Source organism: Coturnix japonica, chromosome 4 (genome assembly GCF_001577835.2).
Source record: "Coturnix japonica isolate 7356 chromosome 4, Coturnix japonica 2.1, whole genome shotgun sequence".
Classification (NCBI taxonomy): Eukaryota; Metazoa; Chordata; class Aves; order Galliformes; family Phasianidae; genus Coturnix; species Coturnix japonica.
In genome coordinates this window covers 11,476,434-11,504,182 of record NC_029519.1, presented here as the reverse complement: position 1 = coordinate 11,504,182, position 27,749 = coordinate 11,476,434, and the positions used below count along the sequence as shown (strand labels likewise).

General features: G+C 39.1%; 1 protein-coding gene and 1 long non-coding RNA gene across 5 annotated transcripts in view; one reads left to right on the top strand and one right to left on the bottom strand.

Annotated features, from left to right (window-relative positions):
* LOC107312793 overlaps positions 1-27,749 on the top strand; it is a 220,231-nt gene that overhangs the window by 17,233 nt on the left and 175,249 nt on the right. For 3 of the 4 annotated variants that reach the window (XR_004307002.1, XR_001554624.2, XR_004307000.1), the window contains exon 3: positions 10,374-10,497. This is a non-coding gene — a long non-coding RNA (uncharacterized LOC107312793). Of the gene's footprint in view, positions 1-10,373; positions 10,502-27,749 lie in introns of all 4 variants that reach the window. The other variant, XR_004307001.1, reaches the window with a different exon arrangement.
* On the bottom strand, positions 1,529-13,146 carry LOC107312756 (homeobox protein CDX-1-like). Its single transcript, XM_015860432.2, has 3 exons — positions 12,424-13,146; positions 4,377-4,522; positions 1,529-1,783 (listed from the first exon to the last, which is right to left on the bottom strand). The coding sequence occupies exons 1-3, from the start codon at positions 12,860-12,862 to the stop codon at positions 1,529-1,531; spliced, it is 840 nt and encodes a 279-aa protein (XP_015715918.1). The 5' UTR covers positions 12,863-13,146.

Below are 27,749 nucleotides of genomic sequence, written 5' to 3'. Positions count from 1 at the left end.
TTTCCGCTGTATTTTTTCTAAGCACCTCCCTGCTTTTCAACTTGATGCTGCAGTTCAGTAACAGAATGTTCGTGAAAATTATGTTCATTTTCTACAGTAGCTAATATCACATTGGCAAATGATTATTGAAAACGTCATTTATTTTTATGTTCTCTATATACAAAGTAACTTTACATTACCTACATTTGATGATCTAATAGTACTATTTGTTATAATTAAGAAAAAAAAAAAGAACGTAGTGCCGAAATGACTTGATGTTCCTAAGTCTTATTTGTAACAGTGTTGGAGATATTTAGGAGGACGCTTCGATGGAAATTCGTGAGGATAAGCATCCTAAACTTCTAAATAGCTTTTGGCAAAGGGGAGTAGAAGTTCCCAAATTACCTGAGTGCTTCAAAAACGGTCTCTTTGCAGGCAGAGATTATGTATGTGTCATTGGTAGTCAACCCAGGAAGCAGATATCCAGATTATTCCTAAGTAGTGATTATCTTCCCAAGTCTGCTTAGTGTGGAAGGGATCAGCATTTGGGAATTGGAAGCTCCCATTTAGATTCTCAGATGTGGGTTTAGGAGATTAGTATTACGTGCCCACTTAGAAATTGGCAAGATCTTATATCCAGGTAAAGTATTTTTGCTTTGTCTTCTATTAATTTAGCTTTTCACATTTTAAATGTATTTATTTTTTTTTAGTATCACAATAGGTCTGAAAACCACTTCAAATATAAAATTAGTTGAATGCAAGTATTGCATCTTTATCTGGGAGATATGCAGTCTCACAAAATGCAGTCTCCACCAAAAATGAACTTAGGCCAAGATTGATATTTCCAGAATGTTTTCAAATCATTTATGGTAAGATTGATGCATGCGTGTTTATGCCAGTATAGGAAGCACTGGAAATCATACCTGTCAAAACAAAACAAATCCAAAAAGCTCATCCATGACCTTTACCCTGAAACCACCACATCTCAGGCTTTCCATCAAGCGAGTCAAGACAATTAAGCCAGGTTTTCTTTTATCGAGGTCCATGTGTAATGTCGATGAAAGCAAGGTTAGTACATGGAACCCGTGTGGAGATGGAAGGAGAAGGAATACACTCTTTACCTAGGGGCGGGGGACAGAGCACTTGCATTAAGCTGCCATCACAGCCTCAGCAGTGTCATATTGCCTATAGCCTCCTCCGTGCTTTTGTTTGTTCTCGGAATACAAAAGTGGCCACTCCAGCCCTTGGCTCAGCTCCTCCCCAGTGCCTGCCCATCTGCTGCAGGGATGCTTGCCTTGTGGTGGTCTCTTGTGAGGCTCTCTGCAGCCAGGACTCCTGGCACACAGCAGTTCCAGTGCCACTGGGAGCTTGCACTATCCTGCAGACCCGGCAAGTGACTCTTGATTTATTGAACTTGAAGCTTATGTGCACAGAACTGTGTCATGCTGGGGACCCCAGAAAACAGCTGCAGATGTCCTCTTTCATATTGTAGTGCTATGTGTACCGGGAGTTCATAGTGTTCATTTAAGCAGCAGCTCCTCAGCCAGTCCTATTGAGAGGCCACCACCTGCTGCAGGTTCCCAGTGTGCTGCAGGCCGTTCATTGGAAGCGGAGCAGGAGGAGGTGGAGGAGGAAACAAAGAGCTGGACATTTCTGAGTGAGTCTGTTGGTCAGGAGCTGGCATTGGGCTCACTGAGCCAGAGTCACTCTGCATAGAGCCAAGATTGCTGCCATCAAAATGAGTCATTTTCTTCTTCATTAATTTTCTTTCTTTGGCTCTACGGTTCTGGAACCAGATTTTTACCTGCAGAGGAGCAGAGGAAAATTGTTACAGTTGTTAATAGAATGCAGTGTGGTTCTTTATGTATGTAGTCAAGGGGCATAGGAGAAAATCAACGGCATGAGGACCAGTGAGAAAAGCAGTAGCAAACTGGGATAACTGAGCTCTTGGCTTGTTTTTATGTATTTTTTTCCCACATATATAATCTATCCTGTGTGATAATAAAGTATTTTGTTTGATAAGTAGCTTTTAAAGTGATTTATTGCTAGAAAGTATTTGTGAAAGGAGTTTGATTCTTTCTGGTTTTGCTGTCATTGTTTGTTTGTTTGTTTTGGTACAAAGTAGAATAGAACCTAATGCATCACAGTGGTGGCCAAAACAGTTTGAAAGCATCTTTACTTTGACAGCTCTAAGTCAGAGAGACTCAAAGCCTGTTGTTGGCTATGAACTGAGAAAAGATTTCCTGTTTGCATGCTGAATATTAATTCCTTTCCTACAGTGCATAAGTCAGTGGCAATATACCTTTGAGCAGAAATGCACAAGTGTGCTATTGTAGGTCTGTGTAATTTCAGAGTATCATAGAAGTGGTGCCTTAGTAGCTGAGCACTTTTTCTTGCACGTGTAGATGAAGCCAAAATCTGTTATTTCCCATGCAGACCATGACTTTATTTCTTAGTCATTGCTCTGTCATAGAAATGCAATCTTTGAGAAGAGATGAACTATTGAAGAATAGATGGATTTTGACTGGGACAGAACAGGTGAGGATGCGAGATGGAGCTGACAGTGTTCAATTGAAAATGCAGCAGAATTAGTTCAGGTGTGAAAAGGACTATTCTGTGGCTATTCTTTTACTTTCTAGCTGCTTGGCAGAGAGAGAACTGACAATCAGAAAGAAGGAAAAACTGGAAAAAGTGGTAATATCTGTAGCCATTAAAATAAATCTAATGGTGAAGTCCCTCAAGACATCATGGGGACTCTGTGACAGTTTCAGTGTACTTATTCTTGAGCCATTATTATACCCATTTTCCATTGGAATGTGAACATTCTGGATGCACATAAAGCTTGTAGAAATTTGACCCCAAGTTTGTTGAGCCCCAGGCAGTCATCTCAAACATGTGGCAGTTCATTTTGTTGTCTTAGTTTCTGAAATATCACTTCAGTAGCAAATGATGTTCATGTTGTATTAAAGCTGCCTCGAATATCCTACATTCTGACTGTGCTGTGGTAATCAAGCTTTTCCCATCTCTTGCCAGAATATATGAAGTGATGAAGCTATCTAAAAACTAAACTAATACCTGATTCAGAATTGCCCTCTGTGTTCAGCATTATCTGCTTTGAGTTTAGGGCTTTTATTCCCTTTCATTATTGAACTAGATGTAGAGACCTGCAGCAGAGATCCAGAGTGATGTTTTAGTAGGCATTTGAAGGTTGCATACCAGTTATCAGATACAAGTAAATACAAATCTGCAACATTAGTCTAATAGCTTGTGTGGACTTGTTCTTTAACTGTTGCTAACACTTTTACAATATTTTTGCCACTGCTTAGTTGTGCAAGTAATCCCAAAGTGTAGATTTTAGCTCTTCTTTCTTGTCCTCACCACCTCCTCTATTTTAGTATCCTGTCCATATCAGAAGTGCATCATTTGTCACTTAAAAAATAATCCGATATTTCTTCTTCCCTTTTTTGTTTACATGTCATTCTTTGTTCTTCTGTCTTGAGATAGTCTATTTGTAGAGTCCTTCCAATGAATCTTTTAAGGTCAACGCTTACTTCCATGTACTAAGAAACCCCTAAGTAAAATGGGACAGAACATGCTCAGCCCATGTTAGGAGTACACTGGAGATCTAGACAAGCACTTTATTTTGCTTGGCATGAGTCAGTTGAGGTGCTCAAGAGCCGGGGGCTTGGCTTCTGCTTTGCTATAGCAGGACATGGCACTGGCACAACAATTACATGATTGAAGAATGTGGCACCAAGTCGTTCCAGAGCAAATTGTATTTCATATCTTTATGTCAAGAAGAATGGATTTAAGTTGTGGGAAAGGAAATGGAATTTGCAGGGACTGGAGGGAAATAGAGAAAGGGTTAGCAAGTGTTCAGGGAATTTTAAACAAAAGGTAGAAGGTAGCCAAGACCTAAATATCTTCAGTGTCCTGAACATACTGGAATTCATCACTTATATTCAGTAGCTACATCTCTCCTAAGAATGGCTTTATTTGAGGTTTCCTGCTGACCTCAGTGGAACCAAGACTTGGAAATGTTTGCAAAAGCTTCTCCCTACTAATAGTGACCCAGCTGAACAGCAAAACAGGATTTGGTTGATATTCTCTCAGAACAAGACTGTATGTCAGACTTGTGTTTGTCTTTTCTGTGCAGTTGCATAGCTCTCTGCTGTCATCGTGCAAGCTGAACTAGTGTTGATGGGATATTTCAAAATGAATGCAAACAAAGCCATCAAGCCATTCAGCTGGATAATATGAGTTCCTAAATCACAAAGAGAATTCAGTCACGTTAGTTTTGAGGTATTAACATTTCTGTATTCTTAACCAGCGTGGTTATCTCCTCCTCGGCAATAATAAATGCAAAGGAAATTCTGAATGGATAATCCATACTCTACCTGTCTCTCGGAAAGTCTTAGGTTTGCAGCAAGTTCAGACTTCCTCCTGATTGTAATGTATCTGTTGTAATGAAATTCCTTCTCTAATTCTAATCTCTGATGATCTGTGTAAACCACTCGGTACTTCTCTCTTGTTCTTGTTTTACCTGTTTTAAAAAGAAGAACACATTGCTTCAACCTAGAATTTTTTTTAACTCCAGTCACATAAAATATCTGACTTTATATTTGACAGATGTTTGTGGGTATTTTAAGCTTGGTTCTCTATGCACTTACCCAGAGTAAATTCCTTGACTGCAGTGGAGTTGGCATCAATTTATGGCACAAGAGGGTAATATCATCAGCTTTTGGATTTGCTCCTTAGTAAATAGATGATAAACTGCATCTTGTATTCTTTATTACCCTTGGGTTATCATTTGGGAAAGAGAATTTGTTCTTGTTAAGAATGAGGAGCCAGGAAGCCTGGGTTCTGTTCCGATGCAGTGTTGGATTGCTTTGTTCTCTTCCCTAAAGTCGATTATTTGCTACTTAATTCAGAGTTGAATTGTGAGTGATGTTTTACTACATGGAAGATACTGAGAGCTTCCAAAAGACCTCAGATCCTGTTGCTAGAAACAGTGATGCAACGCTCTTGCTGTTACTGCAATTCGGTGGCTGTGTTTTTCCTTCAAGTCTAGCACAATCTAATCACACCTTGATCACATCTCAGGGAATAGTAAGATAAATTTTCAAATTACAATAGAAAAAGAGGAAAGGAAAGCAATATCTAACAAAGGATGTTAGCACTGTTAACAGTGCTAGAATCGCACCATTGGTTCTCTTTCAGGCAGCATGGCTGCAGTGTTTCAGTTATGGGTACAGCCGACAGAAGCTGACACAGCTCAGCAGTAACTGGGTCTTTAAAAAGGTAAGATCAAATAATACAAGCGAGTGAAAATAGATGCAAGTAGCTGGAATGTATCGATTTCATATAGGATCAGCTGTGAGGACAGATATTGGCAGTCATTAAACACAACTGGGAATGAGGAAGACTGTTAATGCTTCCTTTCTCACCAGCCTTTTCACCCTTGTTAATGTTCATTTCGGGCAATCAAAACATCAGAGGTCAACAGCTGCCTAAAATGATGGTGTCTGAGCCCTGCCCTAAGGTCTCCCTGCATTTTGGAAAGATAAGATTGTTTTGGGAATAAAACCAATATTACAGTGATTGCAAATAGTGACTTATTGGTTTGTTTTGTGCTTCCTTGTCTGTTTTACTCAGGACACGTGTTCAAATGTATATATATTGACTGTAAGTTTTCTGGCGCTGAGAACGCATTTGTACTTGGTGATTTGTGCCATGTGCTGCACAGTGGCACTATGCTTTGTGTACCTTCCTGTCCAATGGGCAAGAACAACCCCATTGGAGTCAGATTCTCTTGAATCATGTATTTTTGTATTTTTGGCTCACTAAGATACTATATGCGTAACAAGGTTCTTAAAGTGACGACCCATTCTGTACTGTTGGTATAGATATTAGACACACAGTAGTTCAGCACTGGAAGTCCTGGTCACTGCAGTGCTATAAACAAAATACCTCTGGCTGTGGGCTGCGACTGGTTCACTCTGTGATGAGCTTTCTCTGGGACTCCTCCCAGCTTTCATTACAAGATGTTCATTACAATTTGGTCATTCAGCTTCCATACTTCTTGCTCTTTGACTTTAGGGAAGCACTGTGCATTAATAGTGAGTTTACAGTGATATAGATATTTTCCAACTGTCATGAGATAATCAGTGTGTTTACTTGGAATATTTTTGTAGGAAAAATGAATGTATACATTTTTGTTTGTTGCCTGTTCTGGTGTTTCTGCTCCCTTCATGCAGCCAAAACAACTCTGTTAAATTATTCTGTTAATTTTTTTATGAGTGTTATGCCTTGGCTGGGTCAAACATTCCCAGCCCAGCAGTGTTTCTATCAGTAGAACTGCAGTGAAAGGCAGAATTAGCCCAAGTATGTTTACTCAGATAATCAAGTGAAAAGTGCTGCTAGTTCTACAATATTACAGTGAAAATGTTAAAGTCTCTGGAGAAAAGCAATTATTTAGCCCAGTCCACATAAATGCTATAACATTTGTTTTCATTCATTCGAAGTGTAAATTGTTTGTTTAACATATGGTCACCTGTGGTGCTTTAATGCTTTACCTGATATAATTTAACTTTAGATCTCTAGTCTGTTTTTTGTTTTGTTTCTGTTTTTTCCTCTTCAATTGAGAACTTGAGGTCATTCTTTGGGACAGAAATGCTTAAGATGTTTCATTTGTCTCCTTTGTGTTGTTAAGATGGAGAACACAAAAGAGAAAGGTGATCTTATCTTCAGCTCTATTCTCATTCTGAAGTCACAGTCAAATATCAGATGTGCTTCTGTTGCCAAAACAAGATGGAAAACTTCAAGATATAGCTTCCTATTCCTGATTTTAGGTGCTTTAAACCTTATCTGAGCTGTAGAGGTCTGAGATCTGCTGAGGTCTTCCCTTGTTTTGCTCTTGGTGAGGCCTGGTGAAGTCCCAGTGTCTGCGAGGGACTCCCGTCTCCCTTTGTAGGATGCTGTCTTGGAGTTACTCTGCATATGGCATTTCATTTCAAAGGCAGAGTGGATTTTTTATTTATTTTCTAGAGTTAACAGCAATAAAGCCTGTTACTAAACAGACTGACAGAATAGATGGCGTTCTGTTGTGAATCTTACTGATCTTCTGCTCATTTCAATTACAGTGATGCATTTTATTTCAAGATGTACTACCTGAATGAAATCTGAGGCAGAACTAATGCATCACCCTGGAGACAGCAGAAGAACGTTCTTCATTTGTCAGATCTCTTTGGTAGATAATGACAAAATGCAATGATCCAGTGATAAAGGTTAATATTTTAATCCAGTCCTTTAGTTGACTGAGGTCCTGCAGATTTTACTTAGGTGAGTGAAATTACCAAGATTTACCTTTTGACAGTGTTAATCTTTCATTAAAGACAGATGATGGCTTTAATCAGCAACTTAGTATCAGTTTTATTGGGAATTTATTTTCTGGGAGTCATAGCATGGAGCTGCAGGTGGTTGGGGAGATTATCAGTAGCTGTGTGGAATAAAAGAAAAACTGCCTCTGTGTTGAGGGGGGCAGATTTTCTGAGTTGGGTGAGCTATTTAAGAACATGATTTTTTTGCCAAAAACCTATTTTACAGGCAGTGATTATTTAAAACTGCCTTTAGATTAAGGAGAAATAAGATATTTCAGCCTTAGAAGACTTTTTTGTGAGATAAAGTTTAACAATCCTGTCTTATCACACACCCTCTTCAGCAATTTTTGTGACTGGCCAAGTTCTGAGTTGGGGGAAGGGAACAGCTTTCCCCTTGGTCATAAAATTCACAGAGCATTTCTTCTGAAGACAATAAAGCTCGAAGAAGGCCTCTTTATTTGCTGTGAAAATCATCACCCTTTCCGGCAATATAACTCCTGAAGAAAAAAGGGAGAAGGAAGAGACAAGGCTGCATATCAAAGCAAAGAGAAGTGTTGAGAGGGTCTGTTGCCTCAATATGACAGATAGGCCTCAAAACCAAAGACAATGTAGCCCAGGAAAGGAGTAAAAAAAAAAACCAAAACCAAACCAACACTGTCAGACCTCACAACTAGTTTACAAAGTAAAATAAATTAGCATGAGAACTGGTCCCTGGCCCCTTCTTTAGTGCCTCCTCTCTTAACTGTCCAGGAATATCCTTGTCTACCTAAGTTGACATCATTCATAAAATCCATCAGCTCCTTAGCTCAGACAGGAGATCTCCTTGTACAGAATAGTGTCAGTCTACTTACAAGTATCAGCATCTCACTTGTATAGCTTAGTATTGTATCAGAGGGAGTTAATAACTGTACGTGATGGCTGAAAGGCAGCATAAGTTCACTTCAAATATGGAATAGTTTTCTGGCCTGAAGATATGTTCCAAATATCTGCATTTTTAAGGTGGCTCAGTTTTAAGAGAGTAGAGTTAGTTTTTTGAGTTAATAATAAGGGACCACTAGAGATAAGAGTCCAGTGGTGTGTATTCTTCTTTATTTTATTTTATTTTATTTATATTGTGAGGGAGCTATTTCTCAATATTCATGCCCTTTAAAATTTAGAAAACAGAAGGTCCAAACTTACCCTAGGGAATTTCACTGATTTTACTGAATTTGAGAAACAAAAGTAATTAAAATGAATAAATGCATTGAAGGGAGGGCACTGTGCTGCACATGAAGATCTGTGAAGTTATGAGGGTGCTGCCCTGCACAGTGTCAGTAATTGCATTCCTGCCACAAGTTTCAATGAGCTGAATAGAAATATTGCTGAGTTGGATGCATAGAGGTTTGTGATGCTGAAATTCTGTGTTTGTATTTTCTGCTGGATCTTGATCATTTTTCTTATTATCCATGTTCAGGTAACTCATGGGGAAAGGAACAGAGTAGCATCACAGAACTGACAACTTTCATTGGACTTAGAGGGTTTTCCCTCTGTTCTGCTGACTTCTATTTAAAGTGTAATTATTTTCCATGTTAAGTATGTTCTGTAGTAATGCTCACTGGCCAACTTCTGTCCTTTGTTAGTGTAAGCCATTCGTCTTCATAATACAGAAGATAACTGAATCCAAAGCAGAATCATTCTTGTCACCTTTAAATAACAACTGGACAGACTGCTCTGTGGGGTTTTGTTTGGACACAAGATGTAGGAAGTGTAGGTAGTTTTCTAAGTGGCAGGGTCAGGAAAAGTCACATTGCCAGTGAACGTATAAACGAAAAAGCAAGTGATTACCTGGATTTTTTCCAGGTGAATGTTCTGTTGGCATTCAGAATTTTACAACAATGACTCCTGAAGAGTTCTGCTTCTCTTTCTTACATTTGAGAGGATACAAGTTCTTCCTTCTCCTAGATACTCTACATTTACAAAGCATTTGGTAATGATACTGTCAGCACCACCAGGAAAATTGTCAGAGTAAATTTTTACTGAATGACTACAGTGTTTCCTGTACTTGATGTCTCTGCTTACAGTTATTTTGCCTCTGTTTCTGTACTTGCTCCCTCCCTTTTTAATGATTAGATAAGTGCAGAACTTTAGATATATTTTTCATCTAATTCTCACTGCTGCTGCTGAAACTACCTGCCAGTTCCCTCTTCATACTTTAGATTCTGTTCACAGGTTTACACAGATGTATTTTGTTTTCTCACAAAGGCTGTAAATAAAGGTTACTCCTACACAAGGCACTGCATACTTCCATAAAAATACAGAAATCAATATAAGGAGATTTGTAATTTATTCAATAATGGGCTTATACTTTTCATCAAAGAATTTGCCTGTAATTACTCTTCGTGTACATAGAATTGCTGTCTCTAGTTGTCATGGCTCTGACCTCTGTTACTATTTCTAGTAGCTGTGGGTTTCGTTTCCCTTTTGGCTTGGTATTTTAGCAATTGAGACAGATAGGTGCAGTCTAAGGGTTAGGGAAGGGTCTTTTTCCACTGGTGTTCTTGGATGAGAATATTCAGTCCTTTATTCAAGTGGTCTGAGTCAGAACATGTTTGCTTTCTCCTGTATCCTGAATACCCTCAGGGAAGCAGTGAGCAGGCATTACAACCTACATGGAGGAAGTCCTACTCTTCATAGCATTCATACATCCTTCAACCAGGGAGGATGGTGGATGAAAGCCCGATTAGGCCTGTGGGAAATGCATTCCAGTACCACCATATCAGCATGACAGTCTTGCATTAAATACCGAGATCTTTCAGTAGTTTCAAGTAGTGTATTCTCATGAATTTTGCTTAATACCAGGTGAAGACCCGGTTTTGTATTCAGTGTTGTTTTTCAAGTTATATACAGTAAATTTAACTTGAAATAATTTCTTCTTACGTTCCAGGTGAATTGTATAAAAAACAATACGAGAAGACATGTAGGGTATGAGGCAGTGGGAAAAGTTTCAATCAAGTGTTTTTCTTTCTTCTCTCTCAGGTCATGAATCAATGAAGCACGACAACAAGAAAAGATAACCATGAAACCCCTGGAGATGGAAATGTCATTGTTTCTAGGCCTTGTTTCTATTGCTGTTACAAGTCAAACTGCTGCCCAGTGGCATGTAAGTAAGTAAATCTACGGAAGGAGTCTCATCTGATTCTAAAGGGATACAATTAGAGCAACATTACTTGCAGACATTCAAGAACATCTTGCAAAAATTACTTGCCTTAATCATTTCTATAGAGAAGTCACACTATAAGTATTATTTTGCAACACATAATGAACAAATGATACTTTTTATTTCTATAATTTGCATTAGTGCCATCAGGTAAATCTAAGCCTTATTTTTTTCATCTTCAGGAAAGTTCATATCTTTTTCTACAGGGACTAAAAATGGATAATAAATAACATAAATAATTCTTCTTTCCTTTACAAAATCTCTACTGAAATTTCTAACGGTTGTGCAAAAAGACAGAGCTGTAAGGCTACAATTTAAATCCACAAGTGCAAGAGGCAGGGAGGTAAAGAGAAACAGTAGTGGTTTTTGAGCAACTATGTTGCCATCCATACGCTGTTCCTGAGCTTTTCATGTTCATAAGGACTGTGCAGAAGAAAGCAGTACATTTTTGCAAGGCTGGTCCTCTTTTGTCTTTTCTTGAGTAGCATTCAGTGAGATATATATTTTAAAATGAAAAAGGTCTTCAGCAACACATGTCTTTTGTATTTGCCAAAATTCTTGTTCACCAAATGTAAGAATGTGTTCTCTCCAAGTATTGCCCATGGATTCTCTGTGAGCTAAAGTTACATTGAGCAGGAATAGGTATGGCTCAGTGTGCTTATGCAAAATAGCTGCATTATTTTAGCAAAGACAATTTGTTGTTGTTGTTTAGTTGCTTTCATTTATGTAGAATATACGTTTAAATAATTGCTTTCCCTTCTGAGTTTAATTCAGTACTGGCTTTGAAAACCACCATTTAAACATGTGTGGGAACTGACCTGGGAAAGGGAGGAAGGTCTGGAAGGAAGGAAACCTCCCTGAGTTGTGACACTGAGGTACTGTGAGCATTTCTGGGGGAGGTACTGAGCATCCTCAACTCCTACTGGTGTTGGTGCGTGTCAAAGCTGCTCAGAACCTCAGAGGATCACATACACCTATAGAAGATTGTCCCTGTTCTTTTCAGGCAGTGCCCCTCTGCCTTTCCTTCTCCCCTCCCTCGTTTCATTATTTTTTTTCTGTTGATACAAGGAACAGAGATGTTTTTAATGTACTTAACAGTTGTATATATATATATTGCATTAATTCCCACAACCAAGGAGAATCTTTTCCTCAGACTTGTTATTTTTACTTGTTAAACATGACTGAAGATTTTTGTTTTAATCCTCCATTCTCATGTGTCAGAGATTGACCTGTCATAGCATTAACTTATTGTGTTACCAGAGATTGTTACACTCCTGCATCTTTTGAGTTACTGCTACGAAGAGTGGCAGGTCTTTTCTTATTGTTCCTGTTCTTAAAGCATTTGATCCTGCAGACATCCAATTTTACTGTCCTCAGATTTATGGGGGCTGTATCTANACAAAGTTATTTCCAGCCCCAATACTATATATATTTTACTTGAACTGTTCATGTCTACCCTAAAAATTAAGGAAAATAAGGCATAGATAGTGGAGAGATTTGATGTTTTCATCATGATTTCTTTCTGCAGACGTACTTTAAATCTATTGGAGTCCCACTAAAAGCAATTATTTGATGTAACTTTTTAAAAACGAATTTCAAATGAAAATACTTTAGTGTCAAAGGGCATTGCTTTTTATTTGCTTCAGCTGTGGACGTCAAGGGAGATATATAAGGAATCATCAGCTGATCAAAAACAGCATCCAAAAATTGTACCAATATTTCACTGCTAGCAAGAGTCTTGTTCAAATCTTGTTGTTAAAACATATGGAACCTGGCAAAAATAAAATACACAACAAAACAACAGTAACCAAAACCAACCACCCAAAAAAAGGGAAAATTCTTCTCAGCCTTTCCTCACTGCCCTCATACCTGTAGAAGTGGATTGTACCGTTTTCCTCATCCATTCGTAAGAGCTGTGCCTTTGGCTGGTGGGTGAGACCTGCTGTGTGCCAACGGTACCTGCAGGAGGTAACCCCCCGGGTGCAGCGGGATGGAGGGAGTTGTACTCAGCTGGACTGTAGGAGCCCTGCCCAGGAGACGAGCCGCTGAGCTGTGCGGCAGCAGCCGTGCCGGAGGGCCCTGGGCACGGGCCGTAAGCGTTCCAGTCCTCCCTCTGGGGGCCGTAGTGGGGTCCCCAGGCTCCCGCGGGCTGTCCGTGGCTGTCTGGAGCTGGCACGTGGTGATACCCCATGTAGTCTGAGTAGGGGGGAGCAGGCACAAAGTTCTGCACTGGCAGGTTGTTGTTGCTGCACCTTGCAGGTCCTGGATACATGCTGGTCTCTTTATCCAAAAGGTAACTCACATACATGATGCTCACAGCCCGGCTTTGTCTTGCTGGGACATCCTGCTCCTCACAGTGTTTGTTTGATCTCTTCCCCTCCTCTTTCTTTCTCCCTCTTTTCTAGCTCCGACTGGCTCTATAAATGACTCATGCTAGCCCTCATGTCCCTTTACTACACATGATTAACAATGGCTTTACCAGGTGCTGGTGGTAACAGTTTACTAAGGTCCTGCCTGATGTCACAGATAACTGCCTGCCCCAAAATTGCATTTGCATTCAAATGAAGGGCTGACCATGCAGGCAACCCCACCTTGCTGCTAGTTCTGGTGCTTCCTTTCTCACAGAACCTTTATGTATTACCATCGTGGTTCCATACTTTTTGAATGTAGGTTGAAATCTCATGTTCTTCAAGTAGAATTGCATATGTAGTTAACCAAATGCTATTCAAACAGTAGAAGTAATCCTTTACTTGAGTAGTACGTATCAGAATCTAACATCAGGCATTAGGTTTTAGTTAGGTGCAGCCTGGGATCTGCCTGCTTGGTAGTTTTTTGTTAGACAGTGCTCTATTTTTAACTGACAGCAATGGACCAATTCAACCTTTATCTACAGCTCTTCCACACTTTCTCACACGAGCGCTCCTCTTGCCTTCAGCTCTTCCTCTATGTGGGAGAGCACTTGCAAGCTACTGTATTCCTACAGCTTTTAACATTACAAAGGGCATACAAGAAGTCTCATAGTCATTTTGAGCATTTGTTCATACCAATAGTCTTGTTGATGTTAGTGAGCCTATTCATGAGCTGGCTGCTGGCCACAGTGATTGAAGTTTATTCTAGCTTACAATGTTAACAGAAAGAGAATCTGTTATTGAGAGAATGCAAAATTTGTCACTTTCTCCATACTTGTGTTTTGTTTGTGATATTGAAATGAGCAGCAGTTTTCCCTAAAGCTTTTTCTGTTCTCATTGCTGTGTTTGTTCACAGTAAGTAGCACCTTTTCTTGGAAATCTGGGAACAAATACTGGCTTTTTAGCTCACAGAAAAGGGGGGCAAAAAAGAAAAAGAAAGAAAAAACTGAGAACACTTTCCTAAATTTTAGGAACAATCCTATGTTAATATGTAACAAATTCCTAAGAGATTGCCTATAACCAGGAGTGAGGGGAGAGGGTGCTGAATTTGTTTATTTATGAGATAGATACTTTAACATTTTCTCTTAGAATTTTCTGTTTTCATTCGTATTTCTTCAATGATGTTGTACTTAATTGCACTTTTTTAACAAACCAATTTGTTAAATATTTTTTCTTAAACAGGTGCGAAGTATCATGAGCTTTTCCTTTGTTCAGAGGTGGATTTTTTCTTTGAGTGCCTTTTGCACTTTAACACCTTCTAAGCTTACAGGTTCCTCCTGGTTCTCAGGAGGGAAGAATCACTTCACACACCTGACAACACTGTCGTTTCTTTGTGTGAGGGAATGGTTTCTTTAGGCTGTATTCACAAGACAATGAACTGTAGTTGTTGAAATATATTTATCTGTTAGTATCATTGTCTCTTTTCTCACTTCTTTATTTGTTATCATTTTCCTACTGTGTACTTCAGTAAGTCTTGTACTCGCATACATATTGCTTCCTGTGAGCTTTTGGAGAACCACGGCATAGTTGTTGACAGGTATCTTAAAAACACTGAGCATGGGAGGTTGGCAGAGGCTGTCTTTGGTGTTTGTGAGCTTGTTCAGTTGCAGTTTATGCATGTGATAGCTGTCACTCAGCATGGCCAAGTCTAGTCAGCTCACCACACCTAGGGAGGGTGCTGATTGTTGTGTTGTGACTGAATGACTTAATTCTCCCGTACCAGGAAAAACAACCCAACAACAAAAAACAAAACCCCCAATACTATTAATCTGACTGCCTTTCAGAAGTTCAGAAGGCCTGTGACTGTAGCTGTTCAGTGCAAGGGGATTTTAAATCCTTTAAATTCTGCAGCGAACAAAACTAGAATATTTAATTCTTCAATCACTTTGTAACACTTAAGGTAAATGATTGATGCAGTTGTTTGGTAGCCCTCAAGTTCAGACTGTGTTGAAATGGTTGCAAAGGAAGATTATTTAACTTTTTATTGGAAGCTGATTTACATTTCTTTTCCTTCCAGCCTGTTGAAGGTGCGTCCTTCAAAGCATTTCTGTACCTTTCTTGAATGCAGGTGTATCAATAAATCAACTAAATGAAGATGCAGAATTTTGTCACCGGCCCAAGCACTAGTTGTAGCCCTTCTGTTTTCATAACAGAAGCAAGAGAAAGTAAAATAAAATCTATTCATGTTTATTAGAAAAACTAACAAACAAACAGCAATGATAACAGGAAGACCTTTTGATACTTTAAACTAGTACATCTATACTGGCATGGAAGAGAACCTTTTCTGTGTTCCATACTGCTTCAAGGAAGTACTTTACAACTTAGGACTGTTAAGCTGGCAACGTTTTACTCCTCCGGCGACATGCTGTGAGCACTAAGCAGGAAACTATTTCTTTCAGAATCCCAAATACCCTGAGTTGGTTTTATTTCAAGAAAGCTGCATTTTGCTTTGTTTTTCATTTGCATCACTTGAATCTTACTTGAATCTTACCTACTGGTTCAACTGTATCCTCAGATGTGCTTTTAAAATTATTTTTAATTATTTTTAAATTCTGAAATAGATAAATAATAATGCTGATGCAATTCATGTAGAATTAAACACCTTCCTAGGCTCTTGAACATCTACAAAATATAGAAAGATTTGGATTTGAGTTGGTTTTCATAGTTTCTGTAAAGAGTGTCTGTAAATAACAGGTGTCTTTGCAGAGAGCATTGTCTGTCTGCCCACCCAGTCCTCTGCAAATACACCATTCTTTGCTGGGGGGGGGGACATACACGTCAGTATTCTCTCCAAAATCAGTTGTTGCATCTGCAAAGTGTACACAGTATTATATGTGTATGGTATTTAGAGTACACTACTTGTTTTGGTGAATAAAACCTACTGCCCTGCTCAGTCTCATAAAACCAAATCAGTTGTTGTTTGTAGAAAAACTGTTGTACTGTGTCATAAGGTGAGGATAAAGCTCCTTCCTGTTGCTGATTCAGATTTACCACTTTACTATGTAACATAAACATAATGCCTGGAAAATTACATCTTAATTTTTTTAACGCTCTCTTTTTCTCTGTGTCCTTTTTGGTTTTGATATTTGCTATCTTTCTCTTAGCCTCTGTAAAAAGATATGCAGACATTTATATTAAACTTTTCTTTTTCTTTCAATAAATTAACAAACATTGTAGTTGCACTTCTGAAGCTTACACAGGGATAACACACTCCGTTCATGTTTTCCTATATCTGTATTTTGAAGGGTATTGTAATCCCAACCCTTTGTACCCTTCTCAGCTTAGTCTGGCTGTAATGTAGCAAAGAAGGAGGGTAGATTCTGACCTGAATATCTGATTTGATGCAAAGCTAACTTGCTTGCTATAGAATGGTTTCACTGGCTAGAAGGGTCCACCGGAATATCAGAAATGGCCTTGCTTTGCCTTTGGAATTTAGAAGTAAGTATTACAAAGCAGATTTGGGGGTTGATTTACGAAACAGGGACTTCTGTTATCATGTCATACATCTTCTAAAATGTCATGGACCTTTCAAGCTTTCTGTGCCAATCTGCTTCAAATTGCAGCCACATCGCTGTTGTAGGACGTAGGCATTCTCCTACACATCTGTTTCCTTATCTGGAAAGCTACAGAACTCAGGTAGCTCCTTTTTGTAGCTCATTTTAATTTTTCCGATATTCCCCACCCCTTTCCCCCCAGGAGTAGCAGCATTGACTGAAAATAGCCTCGCCGTTGCAGCACTGGCTTTTAACTTCTTGTGAAGCAATGGCGACAGCTAGTGGTGAGTTGGCTGAATGGCAGGATTAAAATAAAAGGTTTCAGTGCTTATCATTATTCAAAGTTCAGCTCTGATAGTGTTAGATATATGGCTTAATGAGTGAGTATATAGGGCTGGTCTCTGTTGCACTGTGTTACATTAGTCTGTAATGTAATATGATATCTAATCAGAATGCTTGTATTTCACACCCACTTTACACTAGCAGAACTATTTTATGAAGTGATGGCATTGAAGAATGAAGAGCAGGGCTATAGTATTTTTATCTTGTATTCTTTAAGGACTAGTTGTGTGTCTAATGTATTTTGTATGTTAGTAGATATATCTGAAGATAAAAGAATGATGCCAGATTCCAAAATGGCACTTCTTAGCTGTCTGTTGTGAGAAGAGAGAACTAACATATCTAATAGATAGCATGATGCCACGGAAGAAAGGTAGAATAAAGGGATTCTCACTGCCATTGTATTTTTCCTGTTACCTTAGGCTACCTGGGTAGTGGTCTATGTTCCATATCAATCTGTAAAGTAGAGATAACACTCATGACCCCTGTTGTGTCTGTAGGCGTATAGATATGTAATTTAATAAATGCCACAAAAGAGATACTGTACAGGGAGCACATAATACAGATTCTTTCTTTTATCACTTGTGAAACAAATTAGCTAATATATGTTGACTGCAGTAGCCTTAGTACTGCTGTAATAAGAGCTCAAAAGAGAACTGATGTTAGTTCTGAAAAGAAAGTCTCTTCTAGTTATTTTCAAATGCAGCACTGTGCTTTGAATTTTTAGCACCTTGCAATATGTGCTGGATCTCCTCAGGCTGTGAGTCATGCTACTGACTTGTTGTTTTTGAAGAGATGATATTCTGGGAACCTCACTTGGTAAGTCAATACTGAATGTAGGAAGAAACCCAAGGGGTCTGCTAAGTAAACCTTCAAAAACAAAATACAAACAAATCTTAGGCCCTTGTTTACTGCTTTGGTCTGCTTGCACACTGTTATCGTTTGCCAGACCTCAACGCATCACTTGGCTTTCCATAGTGTAGCAGAATTGCTAGGTCACATGAGCACCTGGTGGGAAGGCAGGGCCAACCCAGGGGACCTCAGGTGCATGCAATACACCTGAGTAACCAGAAGGGATGCAGCCAGGATCCACCCCTCCCCAGACCTCATTTAAGGGTTGGCAGTCTCTGCTAAAAACCCCATAAAATGAAGTGAACACCTTTATGAACTGAGTGGTCAGCTAAGCTAAGCAGCCTGCATTATTGTGTTCTGGTTTTTGTGTGTTTGTGTACTCGTGTTTAGTATGAGCTCTCCTGTTGGATGACTCATATTTTTTCCATATATGGCAACAAAGTCCAGTTTGGTGAAGTTCTTTTATCTCAAATACTTGTTTTGAGAGCTCTATGGGCTGAGATCTGTAGGTGCTAATTTTGTTCTTTGCACCTTATGTACTGTAAGTTGGCTGCTGGGCTCAGACTCTGTACTTAGATTATTTTTACCTAATTCTGAATTACTATCAAGGGTTATTTTTTGTGGTTGCAGGAAATAGTGCTTTTTCTTTTTCTTTTTCTTTTTCTTTTTCTTTTTCTTTTTCTTTTTCTTTTTCTTTTTCTTTTTCTTTTTCTTTTTNTCTTTTTCTTTTTCTTTTTCTTTTTCTTTTTCTTTTTCTTTTTCTTTTTCTTTTTCTCTTTCTTTTTCTTTTTCTATGTCGTTTTCTTCTCCTTTTCCTTTTAATTTTCCTTTTCCTTTTCCTTTTCCTTGAAAATATCCCTGAATGTGACAACGTCTCAGTGTAAGTGACTTAATGACCTGTGGCTGTTTCACACAGCTACATAATCATTCATGAAATAAAAATGGAAATAACTGTATCTTTCACTAGGTGGCACTTGTAATACACAACACAGACAAAGGTCTACGTGGCTGATTAAGTATCCCCATCAGATGCTATTCAAGTTTGTAGTTAGCAATTGAGTGTGCTAAAAATAGGATCAATGTAGTGCTGCCTGCAGCAGTTGTCATAGATTCTTTTAATACTAACGTTGATTAAATCCCCACCCTGTCTCACTGTAAAAGAGAATCAGCTCACAAATGATCCCCTCACCAAATCCTTGGATCCACTCTCCTCTACTGCCCTCTCCCCAGCCAAATATTTTATCTACCTGAAAAATAAACACAGTAGTGGTGCTTAAAGGGCAGGTTTAGTTTTATGTTGCCAGGAAGAACCAAAATGAAATGTTGATACCTTCCCTACCATTCATAATCATAACTGAGCATCAAACTGCTTTGCTTTGCTCCATGATTCTTCCTAGTTGGCTCACCAAGCTTCATCCCCAATGCAGTTCAAGGCTGTTCAGTGTGAGACAGGAAGCTGTGGTGTGCACAGATAAAACTGGCCAAAATGGAAGGACATAGGTGACACTAGGAGTAAACAGCAAGGAATTAAGTGGCATGGAGAAAAAAAACATTGCAGCTGCAAAGGCAGGTCTACATAGAGACCTGAGTAGTACTTTTACATCTGAAGGTCAGTTGTTTTAACTTATCTAATGTTTAATTTCTGTTTTGGTGTATTTTACAAAAGAGATCTCTCTATTGCCACTTCTATTCATGACACAGATGACCCAGAATAGCTCTGTGTCAAACGGAGTTACACCAAAACTCAGTGCTTCAGCTCCTGCACTTTCCAGTGCTTCTGGAGCTTCAAGACAAAAACTGAAGGCATGCGGAATTCTAGCTGTTTCTTTTCATATCAGTTAGAGTCTATTCAGGATACAATATAGACAAAATCTAAGAATGAAATGATCCTCAGTGAAGTTCTATGATCACTGATCAAATATAAACTTAGTGGGGAGTGGAAAGAGACACTGAGAAAGGATTTAATTGTACGTGGCTGTAACAGAGTTGCATTGACTGATATGGATGGATCCTGTTGCCATTGCACATCAGTTTACCACCAGTAGGTAATATTATGTCACTACTCATGCTGTTGGATATGTGTATTATCCTAAATTGTGAGCACACACCTGTGTGTTGAGAACAAAAAAGATAAAGCTCCTGAACCACAGCTGAGGAAGTCTAGGTTTTAGCTCACATCACCGAGTTCAGTTTTGCAGTTAGCAAATTATCTTGTCTATTTATGGCAGTACAACGTACCTTGAATTGTTGAGGAACACAATGATGAAAGCCTGTTCTTTACTATTGAGTTGTAAAGAGATGAACTCACTGGGAAGGCTGAACAGAACACAGCTCTTCCAATGGCTTTTGTTATGGAAACAAGTACCATTTCAACAGCTGAGCTATTTAAGTGTTTTCCAGTATTAGACTTGCACATCATCTTCCAACTGAGCATTTCTTAGGGTTCATATTTATTCAGTAAACTCAAAAAAAAAGCTTTGAGCTATTTATGTTGACTGTGCCCTTTTGAGAGAAGCTACTCTAAGTAGTAGGCTTGCAGTTAGCAACATTAAACATTCATTATAAACCAGATGAGATTATTAAAAATAAATTCTTCTGGTTCACTTGCTCTGATTTGCTGAGTGTATACCTGCCATTCTAAGTATGAGTGAGAAACATTGAGTCTGGCATTAAAAACAGAACTTCTAATGTTACAGTAAAAGAAGCTCTGATGTGGGAGGTGTAAGGGTACAGCATGTGTGAGTGCACAACATCTGCAGTGGTGGAGCAAAGACCGGGCTTAGTAAAAGTGTGTGGGCGCTGACTTTGCTGCTTTGGGAAGGTGTTGCACCTGTCGTTGCCCTTTTTGGTTGTAGCCTTGATGTGCTAGAGATCATGTGGCTGGAAGGCTATTACTCAGTAACATTGATCTGTTCCTCAGAACCAGAGGGGAGAAGTTGCTCAGGAAAACAGATCTGCTGGCAAACACTTTCCAAGAGGAAAAATATGTGGAAGATCATCTCTGCTTTCCTTCCAGAGGTGCTATGTAGGAGTGGCTCTAGGTTTTAATTTGTGTATGAACAACACATGCAATTTACTGCTGCAAGATCTTATTCAGGATAAAGAGCTTAGAAGGGTTTGGGTAAAGGTGCAGTAATTATATTAATCATAGCCCATATAGCATTTGAAGAATCTCTGTCCTTATAACACGTACCTTGAAGAATACGGGGCAGCCTTTTCTGTCGACCAGTGGGTGATTTACTGAAGCTTCCTCTGAAATATGTGTTTGAGTTCTGATTATTTGAAGGGCAGTATACTTAAATGCATCATTGCTTTTGTTTTGCATAATGATCCTTGCTTCCACTATTACAACTGCATAATAGCATTTCACACATTTTATAGTGCCTTACAATTCAAGATCAAAGTATTTTGCAGATAATTTCTATCCTTATGCTTCTAACAGCTGGATAAATATTTTTGCTCAAACCTAACCTGTCATGCTGCCGTTTATATGACTGCTAAACTGAACACAAGGTAGAAGTATCTATGCAGATAATCATCTGCCCCTAATCTGTGAACTATTTGCAAAGTCACTTGTCTCCACTCAATATAATTATGCCATCTTGATTAATATTTGCTCTTTATAGATAGAAAACTGAAACAGAGAGAGTTCACATGGCAAGAAGTCAGCACTTGAAGCATAAGCCTGTTGTTTATCTCTTGTGCCATCCTTTCTCCTCTGTACCTGTTTAAATTCTCATTGAGCACATGACCTGGTGATTATGATGTATTGAAGCAATGAAACTCTGATTATAAGGAAGGCAGTGAGAGAGCTGAGGAGGCATGTCAGAATTCTTCCATTGTATTCTGATTTCCTTTTGCTTATAATCCTTTTGAAGAGATAAAAGCCAGTCCTAGTATGTTGAAAAACAACCAAAGAATACTCTTTTGATGCAGAGATTTTTTTTTGTTTTATTTTCTCCCTGGCTTGTGTGAGTGATGAGTCTCCAAAAGATACAGTCAGTAAATTTACAAGCAAATTTAAATTGGAATAAATCTCCTTCAGGTCTTTCAGCACCTGATTGCAGAGATGTGGAGAAGGTGGTAATGTTCCACTTGGCTCACTGAACTGAACTTAAAGGTTGGTAAGAAAGTCTGAGCTGGCTTAATTTACATGTGGAAATGCTAAATGAGGGTGAACACTGCATCGTTTCTTTTTTTCTTGTTTCAGTTTCTGTAGCTCTTGACTGATACCTGAGTTTAGCTTTTGGAAGATGCTGCTTGTATATTAACAAGACCACCTAAAATATCATTACAGTGATTACAGTATATTCATTCTTTTCTTTGAGTCCAAAGTAATTCTTCTGTGTCTCAAAAGGCTTTAAAGTGAAACACTGCAAATCTAACCAGGCAGGGCCCTGTGTGAGGTAAGACTGAGATACCTGGCAGTGTTGTAATAGAGTTCTTGCTTGTGCTGTAGGAGATAAGACAATACAGCCCTTAATGTTACTGGGATTCAGAGGCTTCTCAGTAGCCATCATGCAAAGAAAATCCCAAAGATACAAACTAAACAGAATTGTTGTCCCATCATTAGATCTATGTGGGCTTTAATACCAAAAAGGTTGGTGAAAGTGCCTGGCAGTCACAGTGCTCTAGTTGTCCTTATCTGAGTCTTCTGCACAGTGACCTGCACGTGGTGAGCACAGAGTTGTGGAATGAAAAATCTCACAGGAGCTGGAGAGAACGGATGAGGTAAGGTTTAAAGTGGGAGATGTTTTAGAGTTGGTTATCAGTACACTAGCAAAGTGCTTCCAAAAATAAGCTTGGAAGCCACAGTATCCTGCTGTCTTCTTCTTAGCACTTGGTGCTTTTTGCTCTTATCTTTTGTTGACAATGACAGAAAGAGGAGGGTGCGTACAAATAATTGCTTTATGGATGCTACGTAAGTAGTGCTCCAAGTCCAAGTATATAAAAACTCATTATAAATATCGAGAAGATGATATTTGCAGTCTCCAGAGGGTTAAATATACAGTAGTCTTGGATGTCAGAGCTTCTGAAGAAAGAGCTTTTCAAGTAAAAAGCATTGTATGTCTAATAATACGTGTCAGCTTATTTTTTGTATGGGAAAATGTGATGTGCAGCTTTGCGTAGGGTTGCACTGCCTCTGGAACAGAACTATTACATTTCCACTGGAGATTTTACTCTGCTATGTATGGTGTATGACTATTTTTTCACCTCTAGCTTTTACTTTCTTCAATTTCTTCACATATATGCAGCTGACACATGTTCACCCATCTCCGAGTCACGTCCTACTTGATCTTCTCTTCAGCGTTTCTCAGGATCCAGCTGTGAATATCACTCAGTGGCTTTATTATTTTGTATTTCTTAGAAGACTATTGTAGCTAGAATGGTTTCAATTGTATATGTCAAAATGTCATTCTCATTCTTGTAGCAGCACTCCAAATCTTCACAGATAGATTGGACTAGGGAGCTACTTAATGAATGTTTATGGCTTAAATATCCCGGATAGATGGACCCTGTGGTGTGGGTTGTGCTTCGCAGGACTCTTGTTCCTTTCACACAGCAAATAACCATGGAGGTATTTAATTTTATTTATATCTCAGGGTAGTTGATTTACAGTGTACTGTTCTTGTCTCTAATCCCTTACTAGCAATGTGTTCTCAGTTTCAGTGAAGATTTCTGAGCTGAGGGTGGATCCCAGCTACTGGAAGGTGGGGGCAGGTGTCTTCTATGGAGGTGAGAGTTTGTTCTAGTCATGTTCAGATGGGCCTTGCGCAAAGTGATTGTTCAAAAGAATATCAGGACAAATTGTTATAATGGGACAGTATTATATAGTGAGTGTTATGTAGTGAGGCACTGGCACAGGTTGCCTGCAGAGGTAGTGGATGCTCCATCCATGGGAACACTCAAGGTTAGGCCAGACTGGGCTCTGGGCACCTGATGGAGCTGTGGGTGTCCCTGCTCATGGTGAGGCATTTGAGGTAGGTGATCTTCAAAGGTCCCTTCCAGCTCAGACAGTTTTATGATTATCCATCCTTGCTTTGTGCTAAAATTCAGCTGCCTTCAATAATCTGCTTTCTTTGATTTAAATGTCCTTTGTTGTTGTTTAAATCGAGAAGAAAAAACAAAACAACCCTCTTTCATTGCCATCAAGGGTGCTCTTAGTCTCATTTCCCGTATTCTAGTATATTGGTCATTCTTGAAGCTGCAGACCTAATATGACCCCTCAACTTTTTAAACTGTGAGATATTACGCTGTAGTCCTAGCAATTGTAGTACATTATTTTTTCAAATACAATATTAGAAGCTCCAGTCCATAGAATTTTATAACAACGGAATTGACTGTTTCAATTACAATAACTATTATCTTCTGTCCCTTTCTTTGCTTTCTGAATGCCCCTTGCTAGCTCTCCTCTCATGTCCTTTATTTGTTATTCAGCTTTGGGAGCAAACTGCCTCCTATTTTATATGTGTGCATTTACAGAACCAGAGAATGTCCCATGTTAGAAGAGGTTTGCTCAGCCCTCAGCATGTGTGGATTCCACAGTTTAACAAAGAGCTTGTGGAACTGCTGTCTTGTAATTCTTGTTCTGACAAGTGGAGATAAGTGCTGGTAGTTCTGATGAGTCCAGCTGCGGCAGGTGAGATACAGCTACAGCTCCCTTCTGACCGCCTGCTCTGTCTCGCTGAGAGAGATTTCCACTTTCCTGGCAGAGTTAGCTGAATGGAGCTGTGGGGATACTGGAAAGGATAGAAAAAAAAACCCATCCCACTCGAATGGATGTAGGGAGCAGTGAATTCATTTTCTTTTATTTTCTGTTCAAAGTGCCTGAAACTTTGTATGGAGTGCGGTGTGACTTGTGGGATGTTATGATGTCTAAAGGTGCAACATATGCTGCTGTGGTCATGGCTGGGCATGCAGTGGGGAGGCAGTTGGACCTAGCCTAGTCTTGGTCCTGTGGTCACAGAAAGAAGGTACCAGTATACAGGGCCCATAAGAGTTGAGTTTTGTTATACTGGCTGTTTCATCCACTTTCTTATTGCACACAGCTGAGGCACAAGCTGCATTGGCTCTTAGAAGCATGTAAAAATACAACTAAAATAAAAGTTAAGGATCCTGTGCAGAAGACTATACAGATGAGCACCCGGAACAAACCCACTTGTATTGAATAAAATGTTTCTTTTTCTAACTAATTAAAAGAGCTGCCTGTTCCTCTCCTGCTGAAGAACAATACAACAGATTTCAGTCTGTGAATGTGGCTTGTAAACATTTCTTTCAAAGTGTTATACTCCAAATTTACAATATTAATAAGGGATTTTATACACGCTGTATGGGAAGTGCCCTGAAAAAAGAACCATTTATATAATTAGTTCCTTACTATTTATTCTTTAAGTATTGCTCTGACTGTAATTCCCAAGTATTTTTTCCTGCAGTATTTCCTTTTTCGACTACAACTATTTCTTGATTTCTCTTAGGGAACAGGAAGGAGCACTTGAGGTCCCAGGCTCAGTGTGTTCTTTCCTTTTTTTTTCTCAAAGCCTTCCAGCAGGATATCCCATTTTCAAACTAAATACAGCATTTTGTTTTTGGAAAACAGGAAGGGCAGGCCATGGAATGGATGGCAATAAAGATTGTTGCTGAGATTTCCTACCCTGGATCTCAAATTTTAACAGAAAGTGTGTGGAACAGAAACATGAACTTTCTGTTCTGGGGGATTTTAAGGAGCAGAAATCCTAGCTGAAAAAAAGATTCCACTGTATGTTTTCTGTCTTTTGCCTGGAGCTTTATCTTATCCACAATCTTCACCACTTTAAATATAGGCTATGTTGTAAACATGTGGATAATTCCTTCGTAGGCCAGCTTTAGGTATTAAGTCTGTTGATAAATGCATGAATAAAATCTGAACAAAGGTTTTATTGCTCAATAAGCAGCCAATGCATCTTATTCCTTCATTTGTGTGTTATTTCTCTCCTACTGAAGTTGTTCTGGAAAAATTTAACGAGCCATCTGCTGAAATACAGTTTTGCTCTGTAAATCATCAGGAAAAAAATAGCAGCAGATTCCTCAGGAGAAAAGCTTTCCCTTAAACTTGTTCAAAGTGCATCTTCCAATCTCAGCAAGAAACCTTTTCTTTTGTGGTGTATTTTTTTATATTTAATTCCCATTAAATTTATAGAACCAGATAATCTGCTCTGGAACAATCTACATTGTTTACAAATGAGGTGATTAAACACCCTTATTACACAGACAAGTTTTGTCTTCAGTTGTGATAAACCCTATTAGAATCATTTATCTGGCTGGCTGCTGTACAAAATTGTCAATTTCTTTGCAGATTTATCAGAGGAATATTGTGTTAGTGGAGGTGCTCAAACACTGATGTTGATTGTGTTTGATGATGTTTTAATAGCACAGCTTTTCATAATGAAGCCAGAATTTTAACATTCAGAGAAACTGGAAATATCAGCTCTTGGTTAAGCCTGTGTTGGATCAAGTATAGGGTTAAAGTTTTCTGTGAGAGAACACTTTGTTTTGTACTTCTAGGAACATATTTTCAAAGTCTTCTACAAGATTTTAGGAATTCTTTCCTTGTCAAATGGTATCAGTTACATCAAATCAGAGGCAATGGATGGCACCTGCTGGTGCATGCTTACTTTTTCATTAGCATAGGTAGCTCAGTCAGCAGATGTGGCCTAAGTATAATCCACAAGCATCCTTTTCTCCTGGTCTGTATAGAAAGGCATGTCAGTGTAACTGCGTAGATCTTGGCACAACATCAGTTTCATACATTTAAGTGTTTTATAGTCATGCAATAATGTTAGTCCTTTCTTACAAGCAGTCTTATTTATCAGGGATTTACAATGAGGATATTGTAACTTATCGGAGTGGACTGAAGTGCTTGGGAAGGCTCAGCTTTGAGGGGAGCAGCCAGTACTACCTGAGAAGTAGAGCTCAGGGCTGGTGTCATCAGAAGCAAACACCTGCCAATACTTGTCTCTCTGGTTGTTTTCACATCATATAACAGTTCTTTTCAAAATATAATCATGCTGCTGTAAGCTCAGTACAATTTCCACTTCAGCTGGAGCCATCTCACACCCACCCTTCTTTTCACTGCAATTAAAGGTCAGGTAGTTGTTGCTGGAATTAGCCAGGTGCTATACCACCTGCTGCAATGTTGTGTGTGTTTGCTATCTTTGCTGCCATCTTTTGTCAAATAATGGGTAGGAAGGGCTAGGGATGTTAGTTTCCTATTGCTTTGTACTGCATAGTATCTCAGAGGAGCAGGGTTCCCTCCCCTGGGCCCAGCAGGTCCCAGGCTTCACCCACTGAGCAATGCAACAGGAAGCAAGTTTATGTACAGTACTGGAACATTTATAACACAGTCCTGGAACAGAATTGCACAGTAGCCTCAATTCAGAGAAAAATAAGGGGGTTCCAAGTCACTGTACACTAGTGTGGATTGAGATCCCTTTGCAATGCCCCCTCTTTGACCACCAAGCAGGGCTGATGGTTACAAGCAGTTTTGTGGGAGTGCTTCCTCACACCCTTGTCACCAGGTGTTGGGAGCAGCCAACAGAGAGCTGCTTTAAGCCTATAAAAGCAGGCTTTATCCGAGTCCACACAGCTTCATTGCTTGGCTGCATAGCAAGGCTGAGCTGTGCTAGTTGCAGCTGGAGTTTCTTTGTAAGGAAAACACTGAGGTTGCTGCTTCTTTCTCATTTTGTCTATGTGGACAGTGCGTATCTCAGATGAAGAGGATTGCTACCTTAACCAAAATGTAGAGATTTACGTTTGATCGACTGCTGTTGTTTTACTGAAAATGTGTTTGCCTTTTCAGTTGCAGAAAAGGTGTGCAGAAATGTGAAGAAATAACACAACACGAAAACCATATGAACTGAGCTAAAAAAACAATGCAGTTAAGCTATGTTATTATCATCTTCTGTTCCAATGACTTTGTAATTGGTGATGTGAAAACTGATGAAAATTGAAACTCATTGCCGACCATCTGAACCTCTGTGGCAATTTCTTCCTAGTAAAATGTCTTACTCTGTGTTTATTAATGCCTCTACACTGGCAGAATGTAGGAGACATAGCGCGTGTTACG